Genomic DNA, 24,883 nt, shown 5'->3' on the forward strand with positions numbered 1-24,883 from the left:
ATTTCCTTTACATACCTTTGTTAATTTCAGCAAAAAACTCCAACGAGATTTAGGGGATGTTTGATTCTTGATGGAATGGGTTACCTAGGGAGGTGGTGGAATCTCCACCCTTAAGGTTTTTAAGGTCCAGCTTGACAAAGCCCTAGCTGGGATGATTTAGTTGGGGTTGGTCCTGCTCTGAGCAGAGGGTTGGAGTAGATGACCTCTTGAGGTCTCGTCCAACCCTAATCTTCTATGATTCTATTGTGACTTATCTTATGCTACCTGTCAACCCAGTTACAGATAGGAGAAAGCCACCTGATTCTGCATAATTGCTCTGGGTTTTGTAGGACAAAATCATTCTCTTTTTACCTTCAGATGCAGTGAAAGATATATTTTAAGCACAGTTATGGTTTAAAAAAATTACTAGGTATTCATGATATCTTTTGTACTCTCTCTGGTTCTGCTACCTCTGTATAACAGAGTGAGATCAGCTGACTTCAATGACAGCTAAAACTCATACTGTTTTCATACATGCTAGCCTTACACAGCCAATGCTTCAATCAGTCAGAGAGCTGGTTTCTCTTCATGAAGCATCAATGGTTTGCTGGCTAACTTACATCTATTGCTGGGTGCTTTTATATGAGTGAGAAAATAACACAGGTGTGACAAGGCAGAATTTGCAGAGCAGACAGCATGGGTCAGATCCTTAGCTGGTGTAAACTGGTGCAGCTGCTTTGAAAGCAAGAGGTCGATGCCTGTTTGCACCAGTGGAGGATCTGATCCTTTATCTATCAATCAGCCAATGCAATATGGAAATGTTGTACCCCAGAATGACAATTTTGCAGAGTCACATTTCAGACTATAGTCCTAGTCCAGCAAAACTATAGTCCAAATCCAGCCTATGCTTAACTTTAAGTATGTTCATTGGAACTATTCATATGTTTGAAGTTAAGCCTAGGCTTGTGACCTTTGCTGAAGTTGACACAAATTTGCAAATAGTTTCAAATATTGTCGTTTCCATGATGACCCTTCCTCCTTTTAAAAAGTGGCACAAAGCAAGATTTTTTTTCCCCATTTGCTTCTGGAATGCAATGTATGTATCATTGTTCTGGCAATACAACCCCAATAGCACTTTAGAAGCCCACAACATATCTCTATCTGTTGAATAAGGAAGCAAGTTCCCCAGCTTGCAGTCTTGTGAGTAAAGTGTAATTTTTGTTGCATGGAGTGCTCCCTTTATGAAATAACTTCCACTGAAATCAATGGGAGTTAGGCACCTAAAAACCGTCAAAAATCTGGGCCTAGATCCTAATTTCAAAAGTGGCTTAATATTTTATATGCCTAAATCTCATTGAAAGTAACTTTGAAAATGTGACTTAGGCTCCTAAGAAACCTAGGCACTTTTGAAAATTACAACCCAATTTTCCCAGCGTAACAGAGGGTATTGGCAGCATAGCCAGGAAGTGGGCCCTGACTTTCTGAATCTGAAGATACCACCATAACCAGTCACTGGACCATTCTTCCTGCCCTAAAATAATTAATTTTTGTTGTGCAGGATGTACGGAACATCCATGATCATCGTTATCTTCTTAGAACAGAGGTGATCAACCTGAGCCTGTGAAGGAGCCAGACTTTACCCACGTACATTGTCAGAGAGCCACAGTAATACATCCTTGACTTTAGCAAAGCTTTTGATATGGTTTCCCACAGTATTCTTGCCAGCAAGTTAAAGAAGTATGGGCTGGATGAATGGACTATAAGGTGGATAGATCATCAGGCTCAACGGGCAGTGATCAATGGATCTATGTCTAGTTGGCAGCTAGTTTCAAGCGGAGTGCCCCAAGGGTCGGTCCTGGGGCCGATTTTGTTCAATGTCTTCATTAACGATCTGGAAGATGGTCTGGACTGCACTCTCAGCAAGTTTGCGGATGACACTAAACTGGGAGGAGTGGTAGATATGCTGGAGGGTAGGGATAGGGTACAGAGGAACCAAGACAAATTAGAGGATTGGGCCAAAAGAAATCTGATGAGGTCCAACAAGGACAAGTGCAGAGTCCTGCACTTAGGATGGAAGAATCCCATTGCACTACGTTACAGACTAGGCCAAATGGCTAGGAGAGTTCTGCGAAAATGACCTAGAGTTACAGTGGACAAGAAAGCTGGATATGATTCAACATGTGCCCCTTGTGTGCCAAGCAGTTTAAACGCATTTTGGGCCTGTATAAGTAGGGGCATTGCCAGCACTAGAGGACAAGATCATTCCCACTATTAGACATTGGTGAGGCTTCATTCTGGACAGTACTGTGTCAGTTTGGGCCCCACACTACAAGAAGGTTGTGGAAAATTGGAAAGAGTCCAGCGGAGGGCAATAAAAAGATTAGGGGGCTGGAGCACATGATTATGAGGAGAGGCTGAGGGAACTGCGATTGTTTGTCTGCAGAAGAGAGAGATGAGGAAGGATTGATACCTGCTTCTCAACTACTAAAAAGGAGTTCCCGAAGAGATGGATCTAGACTGTTCTCAGTGGCATCTGATGACAGAACAAGGACTAATTGGTCTTCAAGTGGCAGTTGGGGCGAGATAGGTTGGATATTAGGAAAAACTTTTCACTAGAGGGTGGTAAAACACAGGAATGGGTTACATAGGGAGGTGGTGGAATCTCCCTTAGAGATTTTTTAAGGTCAGGCTTGACAAAGCCCTGTGCTGCGGGCTGATTTAGTTGGGATTTGTCCTGCTTGCGCAGGGGGTGGGACTCAGATGACCTCCTGATGGTTCCCTTCGAACCCTGATATTCTATGATTCTATGATCAGCAGCACCATCAGTTTCCAGTCCCCCCGCCTCCCAGCACTGTCCGCACCAGTGAGGCCCTGCTGGTCAGCGCCTCCGCCTCCCTTCCCGCACCTCTCGCATCAGTTGGTTTGTGGCGCTCAGGAGGCTCTCGGGGGGGAGTGAGGAGCAGAGGCATTGCAGACTCAGGGGGGAAGGAGTGGAGTGGGGGCAGGGGCTGTGGCAAGCCACGGGTTGAGCAGTGAGCACCCCTCAGCACTTGGAAAGTGACACCTGTAGCTCCCGCCCCAGAGTTGGTGCCTATACAAGGAGCCACATATTAACTTCTGAAAAGCCACAAGTTGGCCACCCCGGCTTAGAATTTTCGAGTGGAGTTCAAGATGTTGTTTAAAACCAATTACACCTTCATTGTAATCACTTCAGATGTGTTTGCACAGGGCTTGGGACAATGGATCTCCAACTTGATTGGGGATACAAGGCACTACTGCAATATTAATAATAACATCATTCCTTCTCTGTGCAGCAATCAGTAGATGGAAATATTTTGATTCAAATTGAGGGCTAGGGACAGGGCATCTCCCACGACCTAGCTGGCTGTCCTAACTTTCTGTGGGGGCTTTTTCTCTTTCTTGCTTTGCTTTTCATCTCAAAACTTTAAAAAGTCTTGTTTTTATTCTGCGCCAAAATGAAAACAAATTTTGAAACCTTGAAATGTTTCATAAAATGGAATTGTTGTTTTCCAGCCAGCCCTATTAATATATGCCTAGATTGGCTATAAAAAAAGAAAATCATTGGCATGCGCTGGCTTCCTCACAATGTTCTGGTGTTGCAAAGCAGCCATAAACTTATAAATTATGTTTATGAATGCTTTCCAGTTAATCCTTCCCTAGGTCTGAGATTTAAGCATGATGCATTAATGATCTCTGCCTTGTGTTTTACATTTCCAAACAAGTGTGCAATGTTTCTGTAGATTTGTCAGACTGTTACTAATTTTCAATTAATAGAATCTACTAGCTTCTATGATTTCAGTAATTTGCATTGTTGCAGAGTCGGATGTCTTCATTCACAGATGCAGTAAAATAATTTTACTTTAATATATGAAACTACCTTTATGAGTGAAAGAGGCTGATTAATGAACCTAATTAAAAGCTCTGTGTTAATGGAGCAGCATCTTCCTTGTATTTATTGACGTCTTTTCCATTTGTCGAAGAAGATAGACATTTGAAGGATTACTTTCCTGGATAGTATCTACCTTTCCTTTATTAGATGACTTTAGCTCAGGGGTGAGCAAGATGTATCTATGCCACCCACAGTAGGTACTAGTTCTGGGGGGGTTTGCATATCTATCTGATGCAGTGGTGCTATTTTTAGGAAAATGTGTCTCAGTTCTATACTCTAGACTGAATTAGTGGGAAATGTAAGGGCCAGCTTTTATATGGTAAGTGGCATGGCTTTCAGAGTGATATGACATATGTGGGTCAAAGATGGACATTCCAATTTTGTCACCATTCCTGCTGCTTTTTGAAAAAAAGCCCCATGAGGCCACATTTAATTCAGGTATCATTTTATATGTCTGTTTGAGAAAGAGGAACTCTACATCTTGAATTACATTCATACCATCGATCTTTGAAAGCCCTCCCAAGCTTTCCTTATGCACAGACATGAGCTAGGTCTTCGTATTTTGTTCTGTGAACAGTGATATCTGGTGAGATGCTAATGCCTATAGTAACTTTGTCTTTATTGTGTTTATAGGAGAGGGATGAAATTTGTTCTTGTTTCACTCATCCACCAAGATCATCCTATCTCCCTGATTTTCCTTGTGTTGAGCTGGCAACAGACAATGCATGTGCTGAGGCAATGTCCAGGGGAAACCACACTACAGTGACCGAGTTCATCCTCTTTGGCCTCACCCATTGTCCGGAGGTGGAGGTGGTCCTGTTCGTTCTGTTTCTAGCCATCTATGTCACCACTTTGGTGGGGAACATTGGCATCATCCTGCTAATTCATATCAGTTCCTGCCTTCACAGCCCCATGTACTTTTTTCTCAGCAACCTGGCCTTCCTAGACCTTAGCTACTCCTCTGCCATTGCTCCCAAAATGCTGGTGAACTTCCTAGCACAAAGCAAGACCATTTCCTTCACTTGCTGTGCAATGCAAATGTTTCTCTTTGCTGCTTTTGCAGATGCCGAGTGCCTCATACTGGCTGCAATGGCATATGACCGTTATGTGGCCATCTGTAACCCGTTGCTCTATATGCCCATCATGTCCCGTAGGGTCTGTGTTTCTCTAATAGCAGGGGCATATATCAGTGGCAGTGTGAGCTCACTGATCCATACTTCTTTGACATTCAGTCTGTCATTCTGTGGCTCTAATGTCATCAATCATTTCTTCTGTGACATCCCCCCACTGCTAGCGCTCTCCTGCTCTGACACTCACATCAATGAACTCCTCCTCTTCGCCTTGTGTGGCTTTATCCAAATGAGCACCTTTTTGGTCATCCTCATCTCCTACGCCTATGTCCTTGCCGCCATCCTGAGGATCCACTCCACCGAGGGCAGGCACAAAGCCTTCAACACATGCACCTCTCACCTGATCGCTGTTGCCTTATTCTATGGGACTCTTCTATTTGTGTATTTACGGCCCAGTTCCAGTTACTCGCTGGATGCAGACAAAGTGGTTTCTGTGTTTTACACTGTGGTCTTTCCAATGCTGAACCCCCTGATCTACAGCCTAAGGAACATGGAAGTGAAGGACGCCCTGATAAGAATTTTAGAAAGAAAACAGTTTTCCCAGTGACATGACTGGGAAGGAAAAGGGACAGTGGTGTCCCTGGTGCATCACACAGCAAAGTCACAAGAGGTTTTTAAAGATGAACCCAAGCCACATTTTATCTGTCTGTTTGAGAAAAAGGAACCAGATATCATTGTTCACAGAACAAAATACGAAGACCTAGCTCATGTCTGTGCATAAGGAAAGCTTGGGAGGGCTTTCAAAGATCGATGGTATGAATGTAATTCAAGATGTAGAGTTCCTTTTTCTCAAACAGACATATAAAATGATACCTGTCTGTGTACAGAAACTGTGATGACATATATTTAAATATGCAGGACTAATGGCTCATATGGGTTGGGAAGGACCCCAGTGGGATGGTCAGTTCCTTATATTGTGTGTGGATTTATTTAATTTCTTTGATCCACATCCCAAGCATGAAATGGCCTTGGTTCCCCTTTTTGATAGTGGTGTAATCAGTGTGTGAGACCAAAGGAGCAGATCAAGTGCTCTTTGAAGTCAATGGAAAGTCTCTCATTGATGGACATTGGATCAGGCCTATAATGAAGGTCTCCAGAAATGTCTTTGCTTATATGTACGTATCTCTGGAATAAACTGGATGAAATTATATGCCTTTGTTTTACAGGAGGTCGCATTAGATGATTAAATGGCCCCTTCTGATCTTAAAATCTATGAATCTATGCATTTATTTACTAATTTATTGGACAATAGAAAAATATAACCACAGGAGGAATCACAGCACCAGACCCAATAAGCAAGAATTCGAGGGACAGGGGGATGCAGTGGAAATAGTTTAACAAACTAAAGGGATAAATATTATTCAGTTTCATAAACCACATTCTCAATAATTGTGTGAAATTAAATGAATGCACCGTACAGTCGTGCCATAGCAAAGAGCAATAATTGCAAACTGGTATGGAAACCGACTAAAACTGGTTGAAAATTTTCCAGCAGAACATTTCTCTGTTGGGAAATGCTGATTTTTTTAAAATTTTAGCATTCCTTGTGAATATTTCAATTTCAATGACATTTGGTTTTGGGAAAGAGAATGAAATAAAGTGTTTAAATAAGATCAACCTTACTGAAATTAAAGGTTTCATTTCTTTATTTCAAAATGACTTTTGGCTTCAGAATTTATTTGAGATGATATGATCTCACGGTAGTGAGACTACAATTGAGGTAGCGTCTTTTACATTTCACAGCCAATAAGCATAGAAGTTAGAGAAAAACGTAAAATATTCTTCCTGGAAGTTTGCAATATCACACTACTTTATTTCTTAAGTTCCAGATCAATAGCACACAAGAACCCAAAAAACAGAGGGAGAGAAAGCAGGCTGCTCTCTATAATAGAAAGTTACAACTTACCCCAACTTACTCTAGGCTCTGTGCCTGCTCACTGATTGCTGCTAGGCCCCTATTGTGTGCTTCCATACTGAGCCCCCTAGCATGCAAACAGGTCCAGTAACTCCCCCTGAAATTTAAAGTCCCATCTTACAATTTTAACATAAACTCAAATAGACCAGGGCAGCAGAATTTTCTGTTTTACAAGGTCTCGCCTATTTGGAACCCATTTTTTCTAAACATGCCATGAGGAATTTGAACCAAATTTCAGCTACTAATTAATATGTGTGAGGAATGGCCGCTAATGTATATTCTGCGTTGGTATGTTGTTGGTTTCTTTAGGAAACTTGGGAAAACAGGAACATTGGGAAAGCTGGATTTCTTTTCAACACAGTGCACATTTGCTGACCCCTCAAGGTGCCTGTGAGGCCTGGGCCCAGTCAGCTCTAGTTCCTAAGAAGGCACACCTGAACTGGGATCAGCTGATTCCCTTACTGAGCAGCAGAGAGCAGAAGAGTATCCTTAATCTGCAGCAAGGGAGATTTAAGTTGGAAAAAAACTTTCTAACTATAAGGATAAGGTTACCAAGGGATGCCTGTCACTGGAGATTTTTTTTAAGAACTGATAAGACAAGCTTCTGTCCGGGATAGTCTAGGTTTATTTGTTCCTGCCTCAGCATGGGAGATGGACCAGATGACCACTTCAAGCCCTACATTTCTATGATTCTTTGAAAAACTGTGCAGCTGCTTAAATGTTCTGCTGGACTGATGCAAGAATGCTCAGATCCATGCAGGATCAAGGCCGAAATGACCTATCATTATTTGCTTGGATGCATTTGATGAAAGAAGTCAAGTCCTTCTTCCCTGGTAACTTCTGTAGTTCTGCACATTAAGCAAGCCGCCTTTGAAGTTGAATAATCATTTTAGGCTTATTTGTAATATTTATCTGAATACTGACTAACTGAGATGCTATTTGGCTAAAACCAAAGAGTGAGTAAAGAAATAAGTGATACGTGTGTGTATATATGGTATGTGTATGAATATGTACACACACACACACACACACACACACACTTTCTTGATCTTTGGCCCCAGAAAACGCACAATGTATACATATCTCCTGATCAGACTAGAAGTTCTCTCTATATAACCTTTTACACTGACAGGGTGTTATGAATGAAAACCAAACCAACCTCATCATTTCACAAACTGGACTGTGCGACATGAGCTAAATACAATTAACGACTATATGATTTGGCACTCACTATTGTGACATGTGGTAAGGAAAAAGCTGCATTGAGGATATTGACATATGATGAAACAGATTTACAGGGTGTTTGATCCCAACCCATTAATCATAACAGAATATTATTATTATTTTATTATTATTATTTCTATAAAGACAGGTTAAAAGATCAATCTATTCAGAGCATATTTTTTTCTTACAATTATAAATATATGTTTCTAACAATATGTTCACTGTTGTTTATTTTCTCAGAAATATCCACCCCTGGATACACGCTTTTAGTCTCATCATAAGAAATATATGGGTTGTAATTTTTCTATGGCTAAAGATCAAGAAGCTACAGGATTTAGTCAGAAGGTAGCATGACTGCAGTGTCCAGAAGAGGTTAATTTGGAAACTCAAGTTTTGAAACATTTCCTCAATGAATGTATGTGCATAATGTGTACCATATAGAATTGTAGAATCATAGAAGATTAGGGTTGAAAGAGACCCCAAAATGTCATCTAGTCCAACCTCCTGCTCAAAGCAGGACCAATCCCAGCCTATCTGGTAGCTGATTTCAAAACATGGAAGCATATTTCGGTGGGGGAAACTGTCGCTTAATGACAAGAGAGTGTGATGGAAACTGTGTGTTCCTCCTATCCATGTTATTGGTCCAGGTATAATGGAGATCCACTGATCCTACCATTGTCTAACTAGGCCCCAGTCCCTCAGACTTGAACATATTCCTTCATTTTATTAATCTGAGACATTCCATTGAGTCTGAGGATATATCTACACTACCCGCCAGATTGGCAGGTAGCGATCAATCTATCAGGGATCGATTTATCGCGTGTAATGTAGATGCGATAAATTGATCCCCGATCGCTCTCCTGTCGACTACTGAACTCCAGCTCAGTGAGAGGCGGACACAAAGTCAACAGGGGAGCCGCGGCCGTCAATCCCGCACCGCAGGGATGCGAACAGGGCCGATGCAACCATTTAGGCAAACTAGGTGGCCACCTAGGGCGCCCAGTGGTTGGGGGCGCCTAAAAGTCCCCTCAGGCGAGGAGATGGAGTGGAGGTGAGCCGGGTGGGGGGGTGCGCGGGAAGGGCCGCCCACAGTAATGGGGGGAGGTGCACAGGGGAACCGATCCCCGCCCCAGATCACCTCCACTCTGCCTCCTCCACTGAGCACACAGCCCAGCTCTAAGTCAGTGCTACAAGACTGGGTGGGGAGGAGAATTAGAGCAGCGCCGGTGTGCTCAGCAGAGGAGGTGGAGCCGAGGTGAGCTGGGGCAGGCTACTCAGGCAGGGTTAGCTTCTGCAGGGGGAGTCTCCCCGGGCAGGGTTAGCTGCCACGGCGGGGGAGAAGTCTCCCCAGGCAGGGTTAGTTGCCGCGGCGCGGCTGGGGGGAAGTCTCCCCAAGCGGGGTTAGCTGCCACAGCAGAGAGGGAGGAAAGGGGTTAGCTGTCATGGGGGGGGTAGCTGCTGTGAGGGGGTGCTCCCCGGGGGCTGAGTTAGCTGCCGTGGGTGGGGGGGTTAGCTGGGTGGCAGGGCGGGGGGTGCAAGGTGGAAGTTTTGCCTAGGGCGCGAAACTTCCTTGCACCAGCCCTGGATGCGAAGCAAGTAATTCTAAGTCTATCTAAGATACATCGACTTCAGCTACACTATTCCAGTAGCTGAAGTTGTGTATCTTAGATAGATTCCACCCCCCAGTGTAGAGAGATCCCCCTGCCAGGCCTGAGAGACTACACTGAAGAGTGAAATTAAAATGTCAGCTGAAATAGGGTCTAAATGTGTAAATCAGATTAAATGGCAGGGTAATGAACTTTCTGAACAGATAATGGATTTTCTTTTCCTTCAGAAGAAGTGATGGAGTTCTGGGTTTTCCAGTCAAATGTTCCAGGTTCCATTCCATGACTCAGCAGTCTCTACACATATGATCACAGTTCCTTATATTAGCATACACCTTTCTAAGAACTAATGTCTTCCTTTATGGTTGATCCCACAGCTAGCACCCAAGGCTGAATGAATGGCTGGAGGAAATTATACAGCAGTGACTGAGTTCATTCTGACAGGACTGACAGATCGTCCAGAGACGCAGGGCCTCCTCTTAGTGGTGTTTCTACTCATCTATATTATCACCCTGGTGTGAAATCTGAGGATGATGGTTTTAATCAGGATCAACACCCGAAGTCACACCTCCATGTACTACTTTCTCAAGAATTTGTCTCTCGTGGATATCTCTTACTCCACAGTTATCACTCCCAAGATGCTGATGAGCTTCTTAGCGCAGAGGAAAGCTATTTCCTATACAGGGTGCATCATCCAGTATTTTAGCTTTATATTGTTTGTCATCTCTGAGTGCCTTCTGCTGGCAGCAATGGCGTATGACCATTATGTAGCCATCTGTAACCCACTGCTGTATAAGGGCCTCATGTCACCAAAGCACTGACTACTGGTGGTGGTAGGTTCATATTTGGGGGGATAGCTCAGTGGGTTGAGCATTGACCTGCTAAACCCAGGGTTGTGAATTCAATCCTTGTGGGGGCCATTTAGGGAACTGGGTTAAAAATCTGTCTAGGGATTGGTCCTGGTTTGAGCAGGGGGTTGGACTAGATGAACTCCTGAGGTCCCTTCCAACCCTGATATTCAATGATTCTGAGAGAGAGGGCAGGGAACTGCTCAGATGACTAGCTGTGGAAGGGCTCCAGTGGCACTTGCGATAAGCCTGTCCTGTGGTAAGGAAAGATCCGGAGGAGGCAGTTCCACCTCCCTCTGTATCCCAGGAGGGAGGACACAGATGCCTTGTGTGGTAGGAACTCCCCTTTGGGCTTGCTGTGTCACTGCAGTGGTAACACTTGCCTTCTGCAGCAGACCATGCAGTCTTTTCTCAAACAGCTGTCTCATTTGCCAGTCAGAAGAGAGCAGGGAGATAAGGAAGGGATTTCTTGCCAGCTGTCAAGCCAAGCTGGGATTTTTGGAGGGATGTGCAGAGAGGCCAGCTTCATCTGTCTGCCCATCCCCCAGGGCCAGCGCTTCCATTTAGGCAACCTAGGCTGTCATCTAGGATGCCAGGATTGGGGGGGAGGGGGCATTTTGCCATGCTCTGCAGCAATTCTGCGGTGGGGGGTCCTTCTGTGCTCTAGTTCTTCGGTGGCAATTCGGCGGCAGGTCCTTCACTCGCTCCGGGACCCGCCGCCGAAGTGCCCCAAAGACAAGGAATGCGGAAGGACCCCCACCTAGGGCACCAAAAACCCTGGCACCGTTCCTGCCATGCCCATACAATCAGGACCCCAGGGGTAGGGCCAGCTCCCACAGAGCTGCAGCTGACCTATGGAATTGTAGGTCCCCATCACCCCTGGTGGAAGCACTCAGGTGGGTGCCCTCCGTGGGACTGGGCCCTCCAAGGAGAGAAAAGACCTCGGCAACATCAGCTAATGTTTGGGGCTGAGGTGTGTGCACAGTGGGGTTGGGTGCTTATGAGTGAAGCCTGAGGTTGTAGATGAAGCTGGGTACCAATTTTCAACTAAACATTTTTTTAGCCAAAAAATAAAATAAAAATGCAGATTTGGCAACACCAAACCATTTGCAAATTTGTGCTGATTTCACCTAATTATTTTTAGTCAAAATATAACCTAAAGAAAATGAAAATGTTTAATTTTGACATTTTAAAAATGAAACATTTTGATTTGTCTATTTGAAATGACTTTTCATTGGCTTCTAGTGTTATGGCTGGGTGACTTTGGGCAAGCATTTTGTTTTCGGGAGAGTTGTTTTGGGGTTTTTTTTTCTCCCAGTGCCTCAGTTTCCCCATTTGTAAAATGGGATAATGATACTGACCTTCTTTATAAAGCACTTTGAGAGCTAGGGATGAGAAGTGCTCTAAAAGAGCTGCAGATTGTTATTAAAAGAGGCTCTTGCTTATCAAATTTCCTGAGTTTTTAAACACATGACATGTAAGAGGACTCAAGGGGACATACAAGATGAACAGGGATCCTCCATCATCAACTCATCCCATGGCACATGAGGATATGAAGGCAACAGGATTTTTTGCAGTTTGATGTGGAGACAGCATGACGCAGGGAAGGTGGGAGGAAGCGATAATGATGTGTATGGTGGGGCCGAGTGGGTCCCTCTCTACCCTTCTTAACTACAACACAAGATTCCTGTATATCTGGCATGGGGGGGCTGTAACTGCTGGATCTACACCTTGTCCTTTATTGTGGCTCAGAGGCCTTGAGTCTCCCTGATGCTCCCTGGCTGTGTGGCTGCTTGGCTTTTCCCTGCTTACAGCTCCCAAAGCCCTGGGACCAATGAGAGATGGTAGAGCACCAACCATAGCTCAAGTCTGTGGCCACAAAAGACTTGAGGGATATATGCTTTAGGTTATATCACCATAGTTACAACTGTCCCAGCTAGGTCTCTGTGGAAAGAGTCCTCTAGCTCACTATACAATAGAAATAATGGATCAGCATCATTTCTTTTTCTCGCGGCACAATTCATCTGAGGGCAATTATTCTGCAGCCAAAACAAAGATCTAGGATGGGAGTCTTAATTGCTTAGTTTGAGGAAGTTTGGGAGTAGGAGGGATGTTTGGAGATTTCAAGAGACTTGCCTTGAAAGACAAATATAAGCCATATATATATAAGCACTTTTTTATCTTACTATTTCTTTAATGTGGATCCTCTGGAGTCATTCAGTAAGTTGTTCTGTTTTTCCTGCAGGTAGGGTTCATAGCACTATATATGGACTAGAGACAGCCAGAGAATGTTTTGTGACAATCTTCAAGGTTTCAAAATTTGTCTTCGTTCCATATTGGAATGAAAATACAACCTTTCAAAAGGCTTCATAAAATGGAAGTGTGTCAAAATGTCCGTTTGATGATCAAAAAGGTCAGGTTTTCAATTCTCCCCTCTCTTTCCTTCTCTCTCTGGAATTGATCAGAAAGTGCACCTTAAACCTCAGAAAACTTCTGGCTGAAAACTCCACCAGAATCAACACATCTCCATGAAACATTTCTGTGTCAATGACATTCTCTGGTGAACAAAAATATTTAGGTGAAAAACATTCTTACTAGCTCTAGTATGGACTAAACTGGGATATATAATCAGATAAATATCTATTTTCCTCAGGTGGAAATATTTAGGGCCAGATTCTTAGCTGATGTTTTCCAGTGGTGCAATGCCGATTTACACTGGCCTGAAGTATCTTAATTTTATATTTTATTTTAGTTTGGAAGAAAGAATGTGAAAAGTAATTATTGTCATTGTGATCCGAGAAGTTTGAAGTAAGTAGTGCTACGTTAGGATAAAAAATTTCATTTTAAATGATCGTGTAAAACTAGTGACATGGGAGAAATACTTTTACAGAATAATGTATCCATGGATCTGTAAGTGCTTCAGGCCATAAATTATCAAAACTTAATGTCTAACCTACATAATCTTCCACCTGTAATATTTAGCCTCAGAAAATAACAACTACTGTCTCATTGTTGCCTTGTTCTCCTCCATTTCTCTGTCTGTATCCACTTGCTACCTCTTTTCTTGTATTATCTGATAAGCATTTTGTTCTGTGTTTGTACATTGCCTGCCACAATTGGGGCCTAATCCATGACCGGGATCTTGGTGCTAGAATAATACAAAAAATAAATAATATAATAATAGTGGGTTACATAGTGGTACACTTTTTTAAATTTGAGTGATACTTTACTGTGATCCTGGTGCTAAGCACCAGAATAATCTCATTAATTTGGGACTACACGTGTGTTTAAAGTAAGGCACATGCTTTAAGTATCTTCCTGATCTGGGGTCTTTCTGAATAATTCCATTGATACTAAAGGGACTTTTTCATAAAGTACTACTTAAAGTAAATAAAAGGAGTACAAAGCGATCCCATGTAAGTAAATGAGCTCTCTAGGCCTTTTACAACCCCTTGCTTTTGGATACTGTGAGATCTGTGTGATGTTTTGATGATACAGTATGATTATAAGAGACACATCACAGCATTAGCTCTTGAGTAATGTATCCATTTAGCCTCTACTAAATGATGGTGCTGCTTTCCCTACCGAGATGGCTGGTGACTGGGATGATCCAGTGATTTAGGGACAGTATCCCACACAGCTGATGAAGCTGGCTTGGGTTTGACAGCTAATGCCAACCTCTCTCTCCCAGGGGTTTGCAGCAGTTAGGATTGTGCTGTAGAGGCAAATGTTCAGCTCTTGGTGAGCCTGGAGATCAATATGACAATCTAGGTTTTCAAAAGTTATTTTAAATGTCTCTATTTTGGGGCGCACACCTTGAAACACCTTAAAGAAATCTGATATTCAAAGTGCAGATGCTCGGCACTTTCTGAATATCCCTCCCTTTTAAATTGTCATAAGTTAAAGTTGCACGTAAGTCGAGGCACCTAAACCATTACTCAGTTTTGTAAGCCGTGGCCACCTTTCCCTGGAATGACCAAACAAGATCTTAGTGGCAGAATGCTTTCGTGGGCATCCCATTCAACTCTGCTTGGGTAATGATAAGGGCAAGGACAGATAGCTATTGGAAGAATGGTGGGGGAAAAAGATAAAAATGCAACTGCAAGGATGCAACAAGAAAACCAACAGAGAGAAAAAACAGATGGGCTAGCAGTTAAGGTGCATGGAAGAAGAGAGGACTTCATAAATTGCATGGAATTGGATGGATTCCCCCCCTCCATTTTTTTCATTTTAAAATTTTAGGAAGTTTCATTTAACAAAAACATAGTAAATGAATATTAATGTTGGGCATAGTTAAGCACTCAGTTGCCAGGAAATGCCAACGCTAGGTTGCACACACAACTTTAACTCTGCCTCTTTTCACAAGAGTGTTACAATAACATTTTTAATTCATAGACTCATAGATTTTGAGGCCAGAAGGGACCATCATGATCACCTAGTTAGTCTGACTTCCTGGAGAAATCACAGACCACAGAACCTCCCCCCATCCACTCTATAATAGACCTATAACCTCTGGCTGAGTTACTGAAGTCTCAAATCATTATTTAAGGACTTCACATTACAGAGAATCCACCATTTACACTAGTGTAAACCAGCAAGTGGCCCCATGTGCAAAGGAAGGCAAAAAAAACCCAGGGTCTCTGCCAATCTGACCCCAAATATGGCAAACAATTGGACCCTGAGCATGTCAGCAATACTCAGCTGCCAGTCACCTAAGAAATAATTCTCTGTCGTAACCCAGAGCCCTCCCCATCTAATGTCCTATCACTGGCCGTTGGAGATATTTGTTGCTAGCAATCACAGATTGGCTACGTGCCATTGTAGGCAGCTCCATCGTACCATCTCCTCCATAAACTTATCAAGTGCAGTCTTGAAGCTAGGTAGATTTTTTGCCCCCACCTAACAAACAGGCACAGCTGAAGGACACCTGGGCTGTTTACAGATGATGTGGGTTAAGGGTAAGTGATGCATTGTTGAGTGCATGGAACTTAAAAAGACAGGCACCAGTTTTAATCTTTATTTTGTTCCTCTAATAAATGCCCAGCAGTTATTCTACATTCGGTGCAGCTGCTGACTCAGTTATGAAGGCATTGCCAAATCCTAGAGAGAGGTCACCAGCTGAATGGAGTTTGCCACCAGCCCATAGTACTACGTAAACAAACATCAGTTATTGTAAGGTCAGGAGGACGACATACTGTGTCCACTGCCTATCATGTAGACCAGTGTAATCTCATTGTTTGCTTGCGCTCCCCAATCTATTTTTTGGTACACATTTGTTGTCTCTTGTCTTATAAATACATTGTAAGCTCTTCAGGACTGTCCTTTTGTTCTGTTTTTGTACAGCACCTAGCACCTTCAGGTCCTAGGTGCTAATGCAATACAAATAATACATAATAATCTTTATTATCTCAGCAGCTAAGAATCAAGCTAAGCCAATGGCTGGAAACAATGACACAGCGGTGACTAGGTTCATTCTCATTGGACTAACAGATCGTCCGGAGCTTCAGGTACCGCTTTTTGTAGTGTTTTCACTAATCTATTTTATCACCCTGCTGGGGAATTTAGGGATGATCTTGGTCATTCAGATCAACCCCCAACTCCACACGCCCATGTACTTCTTCCTCAGCAACTTGTCCTTCTTAGATGCCTGCTATTCCTCCACCATTGCTCCCAATATGCTGGTCAATTTCTTAGTGGAGCGCAAAACCATTTCTTATAGTGGGTGTATTATGCAATATGGCTTTTTTGCCGTATTTGCCACCACTGAGATTTTCCTCCTAGCCGCTATGGCATATGATCGCTATGCGGCCATCTGTAACCCACTGCTCTACACAGTCACTATGACCAAGAAGGTCTGCCTGCTGCTGGTCATTGGGTCATATTTCTGGGGCTTTGTGAACTCTTTGATACACACAAGTGGGTTGTTGAGATTATCCTTTTGTGACTCCAATATCATTAATCACTTTTTCTGCGATCTCAACCCTCTCCTGAAACTCTCCTGCAGCAACATTCATATGAATGTGATGCTGGTTTTCATCTTTGGCAGTTTGTTTGAAATAAGCACTTTTCTGATCATCATTGTCTCATACATTCTCATCATCATAGCTGTGCTGAGGATCCGCTCTGCCAAGGGCAGGCGCAAAGCCTTCTCCACCTGCACCTCCCACCTGACAGCTGTCGCCATATTCCACGGGACAATTCTCTTCATGTATTTCCGACCCAGTTCCAGCTACTCGCTGGATACAGATAAAATGGCCTCAGTGTTCTACACAGTGATGATCCCCATGCTGAACCCCTTGATCTACAGCCTGAGAAACAGGAAGGTGAAATGTGCTGTAAGGAAAATGATAGAGAGAAAAATGTTTACTCCATGAATTCCTATCATAGTGTAATTCAGAGTAACCAGTGGGGAAGGGTGGTTGGAAAGAGGAATCCCACTGTAGCTATGGAATGTGAAACCAGGGGATTTCCACAAAGAGGTGAAAAGTATCACCCAGGGTATATATTTTGTCGATGTCCCTATTCAGTACCCTAGGTACATTGAATTATGTAAGTTCCTAGATGTCAATGTTACTAAAACCCTGACTCATCAGGAGATCCTTGTTCAACATAACATTTAAGCAGGTGCCTAACTTTGTGTTTCTGTTTTCCTTTCCATTGAAGTCATGGCATTAGAAACAGGGATCTAAATGTTTGAAATATCACCAGTGCCTCTAGTTATTATCAACCAAGTAAGCTCATGTAAGTAAACCCAAGAATATTGCAAGGTAGGAGTAAATATTCCAGTCATCATTTCTATTAGTCAGAGGCAGAAAGAACAAATAAGGGATGATTTTGGATGCACTCCTAGGATATGTCTACACTGTAATTAAAAACCTATGGCAATCTCATGGCAGCTGACTTGGGCTCGCAGGGCTTGGGCTAAGCAGATATTTAATTACAGGGTAGACGTTCAGGCTTGAGCTGGAGCCTGGGTTCTAGGACCCTGGTGAGTGGGAGGATCCCAGACCTCAGGCTGCAGCCCTGCAAGGGCAAGCACCAGGAGCTAGAAGTGTCTAACTGAAGTGTAGACATATCCTTAATGTACATCCAGCAGGGGTATGTATTTGTGCCTGAGTCTACATGTGTGAGAGAGAGTGAAAGAAAGAAAATGGGGTGGGGGGGACAGAGAGCAAGAGAAATCCCACTTTCACTTCCCCCAGTGTAAATCTGAAGTACTTGCAGTGAAGTCAGTGTAATTACTCAAGATCTGTGGTATAACTGAATTGCACTTAGCTGAGAATGTGTATGCTTTAACGTCAATGATCATGATTCCTCTGTTGCTTATGATTATTTCAATCAGGAGTCAAATTTTCCTTGTGGCATGAAATCAGAGCTTCAGTGTGAGAAAAAGCTGGTTTTGTTTGATAATGGGTTTGCCAGCTGAATCTTACAAGTTCAATTCTAGCGTTTGGAGTAAGACAGTTACAGGTTCAGCTGCAGGTTCAATGTTATACACTGATTAGAGCAATAACGCTACACTGTTTGCACTGTTGTGGTAGTCTGTTTGTCCCAGAATAGTAGAGACACAAAGTGGGTGAGGTAATACCCTTTACTGGACCAACTTTTGAAGCTCTTCTTCTAAAAAATTCTATGTAGCTTGAAATCTTGTCTCTGTCACCTGCAGAAGTTGGTCCAGTAAAAGATATTATCACACCCGTCTTGCCTTGCTAACACTATATACTGATTCCGGCTATATATTCGCTGTTACTGTAAATTGTTTGCAGGTCTTCTCTTCAGCAACATAACATATTCTCACCAATTCTATATACTGATTATGGCCCTTCTGTTAGACAACAAAGATACTTAATGACAAAAATGTATGTTAATGACCAACAAAATATATATGAAAATGGTTATGACTGGTTTAAAAAGCTCATATTAGCACTTTCATACATATTAACATGCATTTTCTTTTTTTGTATTTGCATTTTAGTAAAGAAATATGCTTGAAAAACTTTAGCTCTATGTTGCAAAAACAATCAATTTACTTCAAAAATTGACATATTTTATAGATCTCATTTAAATGTAAAAATCCACTTGCCTCTATACTGGGCTGTCACTTTCTGGGTGGACAATAAAATGCATGTTGCATAAGAAGCTCCATTTTGCATTGTAGTTTTAAGTGGCACATATTTTATAAATATATAAAGCAAGACCACATTTTAAGTTAAAGGCCGAAGTTCCAAACTTTGGATATATGACTTTGAAATGCTTGATTTCTTTGTCTTAACTTTGCATCAATGCATCAGTTTTTGTGTCCATTTTTCTTTCGGTGTTTGTTTTACGATGTTTTTGGTTTGGGTTTTATTTTATTTTATCATTTTTTCTAAGTGAGAGAGAACTTAGTTAGAAATAGATTCCATAATCTGGATGCTTTTTTGAGTGATGCCGATCTTGTGCAAGGCCACTGGCATTCCAGTGCTATTGACCAAATTCTCAGACTCTCTTGATCCGTGCCACTCTACCTAACAGTAAGGGCACCAGAATTTCCTTGTTCTGGGCCATGGTCACCAATCGTCATTTCTCTTCGATTGATACCTCATGAGTATCCAGGAAATCAGAGCTGCCGTCTTTGTCAAAGTATATCTGTTGACCATATCTTCAGAGACTGAACTCGGTCTGCATGAAAGACTATTACTTAGGCTAAAGCACCAAGTCTAGTAGCTTGAAGTTGGTAACAGAGCCATATAACTCACTGATTTGATCAAGCCACTCAAAAGGTACGTTTGCACACAAATGAAGGTGTGACTGCAGTGGAGCTAGGGAGTCCCATGTTAACTTTAAATTAGCTCGTGCGGGTAACATTGGTAGTAAGGGCTTAATGGTGCAACATTCTGCAAGGGCTAGTTGCTCCAGTACAAGATTAATTGGGACCTTGGCTACAAACTCAGCTTGCTGGCCCTACTAGGATCCATGTTGCCACACCTTCACTGTTATAATTATCTACACTAGCTATATTAAAGTTAGGAGAGGTATGCCTTGCCTACCAATGCTACAATTACATCTACATTTAATGTGTAGACATACCCCAAACCACACCAGGTATTAATGTAGGTTACACAGATATGTCATTCATATGTGCATCCAACACCCATTGATTTTACTGGAAAACAACCTGACCTTGAAAGACAACAGGAAAGAATTTCACAACTTTTTTTTTTCTACAATAGAACTGATTAAAATTTACTTTATACCAAAACATGGACTTTTTTGAAAAGAAGATTTTTTTTTTCCAAATTTTGAAACCTAATTTTTTTTTGTTTGGCTTCGGTTTCCAAAAGCCAAAATATCTTAAGTTTTCATTAAAATCAGTGAAAAAATATAATGGAAACAAAATAAAACAAAACAAAAACAACAGAAGAGTGTGGGGGAATAACACTTCAGAAATTTTCATGGGTAATACTTAATATCTTATGATCCGCTTTAGTTTACAGTACACAGCATCTTTCTTTTGGGACTACTTAATCAATGACAGAGTATAAAAGCAGACCACTGAATTGTAACATTTTCTGGAGTAGAGGATAGTGAATGCATGTGAGATCCCTTGCTTATTACTATATTTTCCTGCAAGTTGCTTTATAATGGCAACCGGACTACTGTATCTCCATAATGGACCAAAACAGATTTGATCAGATCTAAACAACCTAAACTTTGGGCTATTTGCCTTTGGCCCACTAGTGAAATTGATTCAAGCTGTGTGAAGGTCTGGAGGCTCCTTGCTGGAGGCATCATGACTCTGCCTCAACCTGCCCCAGAAAAGAGCAGAGGAGAAGTCTTTTAGGCAGCCCAGAGTGGCTTCAGGGTAGCAGCCAATCAGAGGGGCTACTGGAGCAACCAATCAATGGCCAGAAGGGCCATATAAAAGGAAGCAGCAGAAGCAGAGCAGTCAGTTGCTGCCTGGAGCTTGAAGAGGAAGATCTGGCAGGCAGGCAGGCAGGCAGGCAGACAGAGCAGCAGGACCATAGGCAGCTCACTTCAGGCAGGACAGAGCCCAGGGGACTGAGCCCAGAACCTAGCCAGACTGGGCAAGGGTACCATGATGGGCCCTACTGGTGTGGCTGAAGACTGAGCCCATGGAGGCTGCCAAAAAGAATATACCAACCTAGAGTACTGAGATGGGCCCCTGTTGGAGTGTTAGAGAAGGCTGTGTCTCCAGGAAGGAAGCCTTGGTGCTACAGCCCCATACCAGAGCCATGAGAAAGAGCTAGAGACTGTATATCATGGAAGAGGGGACTGTGTGTGTGACTTCACCAGAAGGCTGAGTCACTGAAGACCCGGCAAAAGAACCATCCACTGGGGGGTGCTTATGCGAGGCGGGTGCTACTCCATTGTAGGAACTGAAAGAAGAGCAGGCTCGTACCCAACCAGAAACGGGACACTCATGACAGGCAGGTGCAGAGGCCATTACACTGAAAACTGATGTTAGATTTGATTCAGGACTCACTTAAACTGCTATAAACAGATGAAAATCAAGAGTAACTGCATTGAAGTCCCATGGAGTTCCATCTATGTAAAAATTGTGTAAACCAGATCAGAATAATAATAAAAACCTTTAGAAAAACAATAAACTCCACTGCACACACATTTCTCCATGGGGTACTCCTGGTGGAAATCTGCACCAAAAAAATTAAAAATTCTGCACACAATATTTAAAATTCTGCATATTTTATTTGTCAAAATAACACTATATAATCATACTACTTTCAGTTATTTTGGTCACTTTTCAAAATACCTGCCAGACACATGACACTCCGCCCCCCCCAGCCCAGACTCTCGTACCCCTACTGTTTCCAGAATCCAAGGAGCCAGACGGAGAAACAGCCTGGTGTTGGGTTCTGGGTTTGTATGGCGTTTCCTACATGTCACCTCCTTCTTTCAGGGTATGCCAGGAACTGGAGCTGACAGGAATCATCCTGCTCTTCTCTTTGTGACCTGGGGATCTGGGCTCTGCCAGGCCCAGCAGCCCGCAGTGGTGGCCAGTGGCTTTACTGTGCAATTCTGTGGAGGGGGAAGGAAACTCTGTGTAGAACATTAATTCTGTGAAAATTCTGTATTGTGCAATGGTGCAAAATTCCCCCAGGAGCAATGGGGAGTAGAGGAGAGAACAACCAGTCCTGTCACTTAGTGCACTGCTGGATGCTGCTCAGATACTATTGTGATATAAGTTTATGTAGAATAGAATAGAATCAGAAATAGGGCTTTTATTTTGGCCTTCCTTCAATACAAAATTGGAAAAGCAATGATTTTTGTGAAAGAAAACAGGACTGAAAATAGTGGGCATAGGAGTAAAAATTTCTTCTCCCACCCCCACCTCCAGCAGAACAATACTCCTGAGGGGAATTATTCTGCACCCAAAATGCCACATAGGTCTTAATCACTTAATCATGCACGTCTGCCAACAATAACCACTGGCAATGGCGCAGTAAAGGGGGTTGCATAATAAGTAGACAGGAGGAAGTTCTAAGCAAATGGACCACAGGCACTCCAAGCCCTCCACCCACCAGCATTGCCTCCTCCTCCAGGATCCTTATCAGGCAGGATAACGAGGGTGATGCTGCAGCTGGGAACAGGGAAGATCCTGCCAATGTCCCTAAAGGCCAGGATGTGACCTCACATTAGATCAGGAGGACCAGTTTGGAGAAGATAGCAGTGAAAACTCTGGAGAGGGGGATGTGGCTGGCCAGAGACTGGAAGTCCAGGTGGTTATTGCAACTCTCCAACCCCTCCCTCCCATTGTTTTCTAGAAAAATTGGACTTTCAACACTGAGGATTTTGTAGGTTATGGCCAAATCATTTACTGTCCTGGATATTATGCCCTGCATTGCCGTGTGTGTGTGTCTGTGGGGTAGTGCAGACGCCACAACATTTGCATGGCCTCATCTCCCTTCCCCTCCCCTCAACCATCCTCTGCTGGGCACAATCCCAAGTGGATGCAGAGCACTGGGGGGAAAGGTTTCAGAAAAGCCAGCTTTGCTGTTTATCCAAGAGTTCAGAGTATGGTCTGTAGCAAGTTCACAACTAGAAATCAGTGCCCCTCTGTCCATTTCACTGCAAGTAAGCAGGTGGAGGTGGAGGGGTTCAAACACGGCTTGGATCAATGCTCTCCATCCTAGCTCAGACTTTGGTTGGTTTCCTTCATTTCCCCCCAGTCCTGGTAGCTTATTCTGGGAAGTTTCTCAGGCAGCAGGAATTCTCCATGGCCTTTTAGGAGAACTGGGAGTGCAAACCTGCTCGGGCCTCCATAATAGCCAGGTTCCTACCAAATTCAGGGCTCACTTTGACTAATTTACAAACCCACTGGTCTTAAAATTGACCTACGTCACCATTTCAGATGTTTCCACCTGACATTTCATGGTATTGTAACCATGGGGGTCCTGCCAAACTGGGAGAATGGGGGAGTTCAGAGGTCGTTGTGGGGGGGGTCACAGCATTGCCACCCTCACTTGTGTGCTGCCTTCAGACCTGAGCTCCAAGGGCAGAAGCCAGCAACCTTTCTGAAGCTAGAGGAGGTTCCCAGATGTGCAGGTGGGTCCCTGCTGTTGGGAGCATCTCAGCTCCTACCATTTTGGGGGCATCCAGAGAAATGGACCCCTGAGCCCCAGAAGGAACTGCAAGGGAAGCCCCGAGCTCTTGCTTCAGATGCCAGGCTGAAGCCCCGAGCCCAGGCTCCCAGAGCACCGGCAGGAGTGGGGAGGGGCATGAAAGACCTGAGCTCAGTGCCCCAGCACTGGCTGACCCCACAGGGGGCCAGAAGCTCTGTGTCGGGGCACCCAGAGATGTGACTGGAGCAGAAGCTGCCAAGGCCAAAGCCCTGAGCCCAACACCGGGCTGATGCGGCGCACTCACTTCTGCACTGCCTCTGCAGGTGCGTCTGATATCCCCACGGAGAGGAAGTCCTGTCACCAGCCAGGCAGAGAAACAGCTAGGAGGCCCTACTGGGTTCTCCTGGCTGGGGAGTCCCAGCAGGAAGGGGAGATCAGATTTCAAGGGGCAGGGCTAATTCGATCTAGCCAAAAAAGGCACAAGAAGAATCAACAGCTGCCAGCTGAAGCCAGAGAAATTCAAATGAGACGTAGGCCTGGTCTACACTACGTGTTTAAACCGATTTTAGCAGCATTAAACCTATTTAACACTGTACCCGTCCACACAACAAGGCCCTTTATATCGATATAAAGGGCTCTTTAAATCGGTTTCTTTACTCCTCCCCCGATGAGAGAAGTAGCGCTAAAATCGGTATTACCATATTGGATTAGGGTTAGTGTGGCCGCAAATCGACTGTATTGTATTGGCTCCAGGCGCGTCCCACAGGGCACCATTGTGACCGTTCTGGACAGCAATCTTGAACTCGGATGGCTGGCCAGGTAACAGGAAAAGCCCTGCGAACTTTTGATTGTGTTTTCCTGTTTGCCAGCGTGAGCCTGATCCGCACGGGTTGCCATGCAGTCCCTAATCCAAAAGAGCTCCAGCTGGTGCTGTACGGGAGATACTGGATCTTGATCGCTTATGGGGAGACATATTGTTCTATCAGAGCCGTTACAGAGCGAATGCCCAGCATTTGAAAAAAATCTCCAGGCCATGATACGAGGTCCACACACAGTACTGCTGTGACAAGCGTAACGGAAAGCCAAAGAATCAAATGGATGCTCTGCAGGGAGGGGGTACTGTAGGACTCCAGCTATCCAACAGTCCACAGCAGTATACGAAAAGTATTTGCATTCTTGGCTGAGCTCCCAGTGCCTGTAGGGTCAAACACATTGTCCGGGTGGCTCAGGTATAGCTTGTCAATTTACTCCTCTCCCCTGTGAAAGAAAAGGGGAAAAAATCATTCTGACTTTTTTTCAATGTCACCTTATTGTCTACTGCATGCTGCTGGGTATGGTGATGCTGCAGCAGTGAAGGGCAGTATCCACTCCCTCTGCTCTCTGGTGGCTGGTACATATGACTTCTATCCTTTGTCATAATCAGCCCGTGAGTGCTCCTGTGCTGGCCTCAGGTGAGGCTGCAGGGGTGCCTGGGTAAAATAGGAGATGATTCCCGGTCATTCCCAGTAGATGGTGCAGAACGGCTGGTAACTGTCTCATCTAGCAACTGGGGCTGAGCTCCATCAGTCCCCTCCCTTTCATGTGTAAGAAAAGATTCTACTGCCTGGACTTCATAGCAGTGGGAGTGCCGGTCCTCTCCCTCCCACCACTTAATGTCCTGGCTGGACTTCATAGCAGCTGGAGGCTGCC

The 24,883-nt window shown here is 43.7% G+C and overlaps 2 protein-coding genes across 2 annotated transcripts; both read left to right on the forward strand.

The window, feature by feature from the left end:
• Nucleotides 1-4,627: 4,627 nt before the first annotated feature.
• Nucleotides 4,628-5,566, forward strand: LOC116826044 (olfactory receptor 5AS1-like). Its single transcript, XM_032782533.1, has one exon. The coding sequence runs from the start codon at nt 4,628-4,630 to the stop codon at nt 5,564-5,566; it is 939 nt and encodes a 312-aa protein (XP_032638424.1).
• Nucleotides 5,567-16,045: 10,479 nt separating this feature from the next.
• On the forward strand, nt 16,046-16,984 carry LOC116826043 (olfactory receptor 5J3-like). The gene has a single exon (XM_032782531.1). It carries the CDS (start codon nt 16,046-16,048, stop codon nt 16,982-16,984), a length of 939 nt encoding a protein of 312 aa, XP_032638422.1.
• The last annotated feature ends 7,899 nt before the right edge of the window (nt 16,985-24,883 follow it).

Source organism: Chelonoidis abingdonii, chromosome 4 (assembly GCF_003597395.2).
Source record: "Chelonoidis abingdonii isolate Lonesome George chromosome 4, CheloAbing_2.0, whole genome shotgun sequence".
NCBI classification, from domain to species: domain Eukaryota; kingdom Metazoa; phylum Chordata; order Testudines; family Testudinidae; genus Chelonoidis; species Chelonoidis abingdonii.

Excerpts from the sequence above, each read along its gene's own strand:
- LOC116826044 (XM_032782533.1), top strand. The coding sequence starts at position 4,628 with ATGTCCAGGGGAAACCACACTACAGTGACCGAGTTCATCCTCTTTGGC.
- LOC116826043 (XM_032782531.1), top strand. The coding sequence starts at position 16,046 with ATGGCTGGAAACAATGACACAGCGGTGACTAGGTTCATTCTCATTGGA.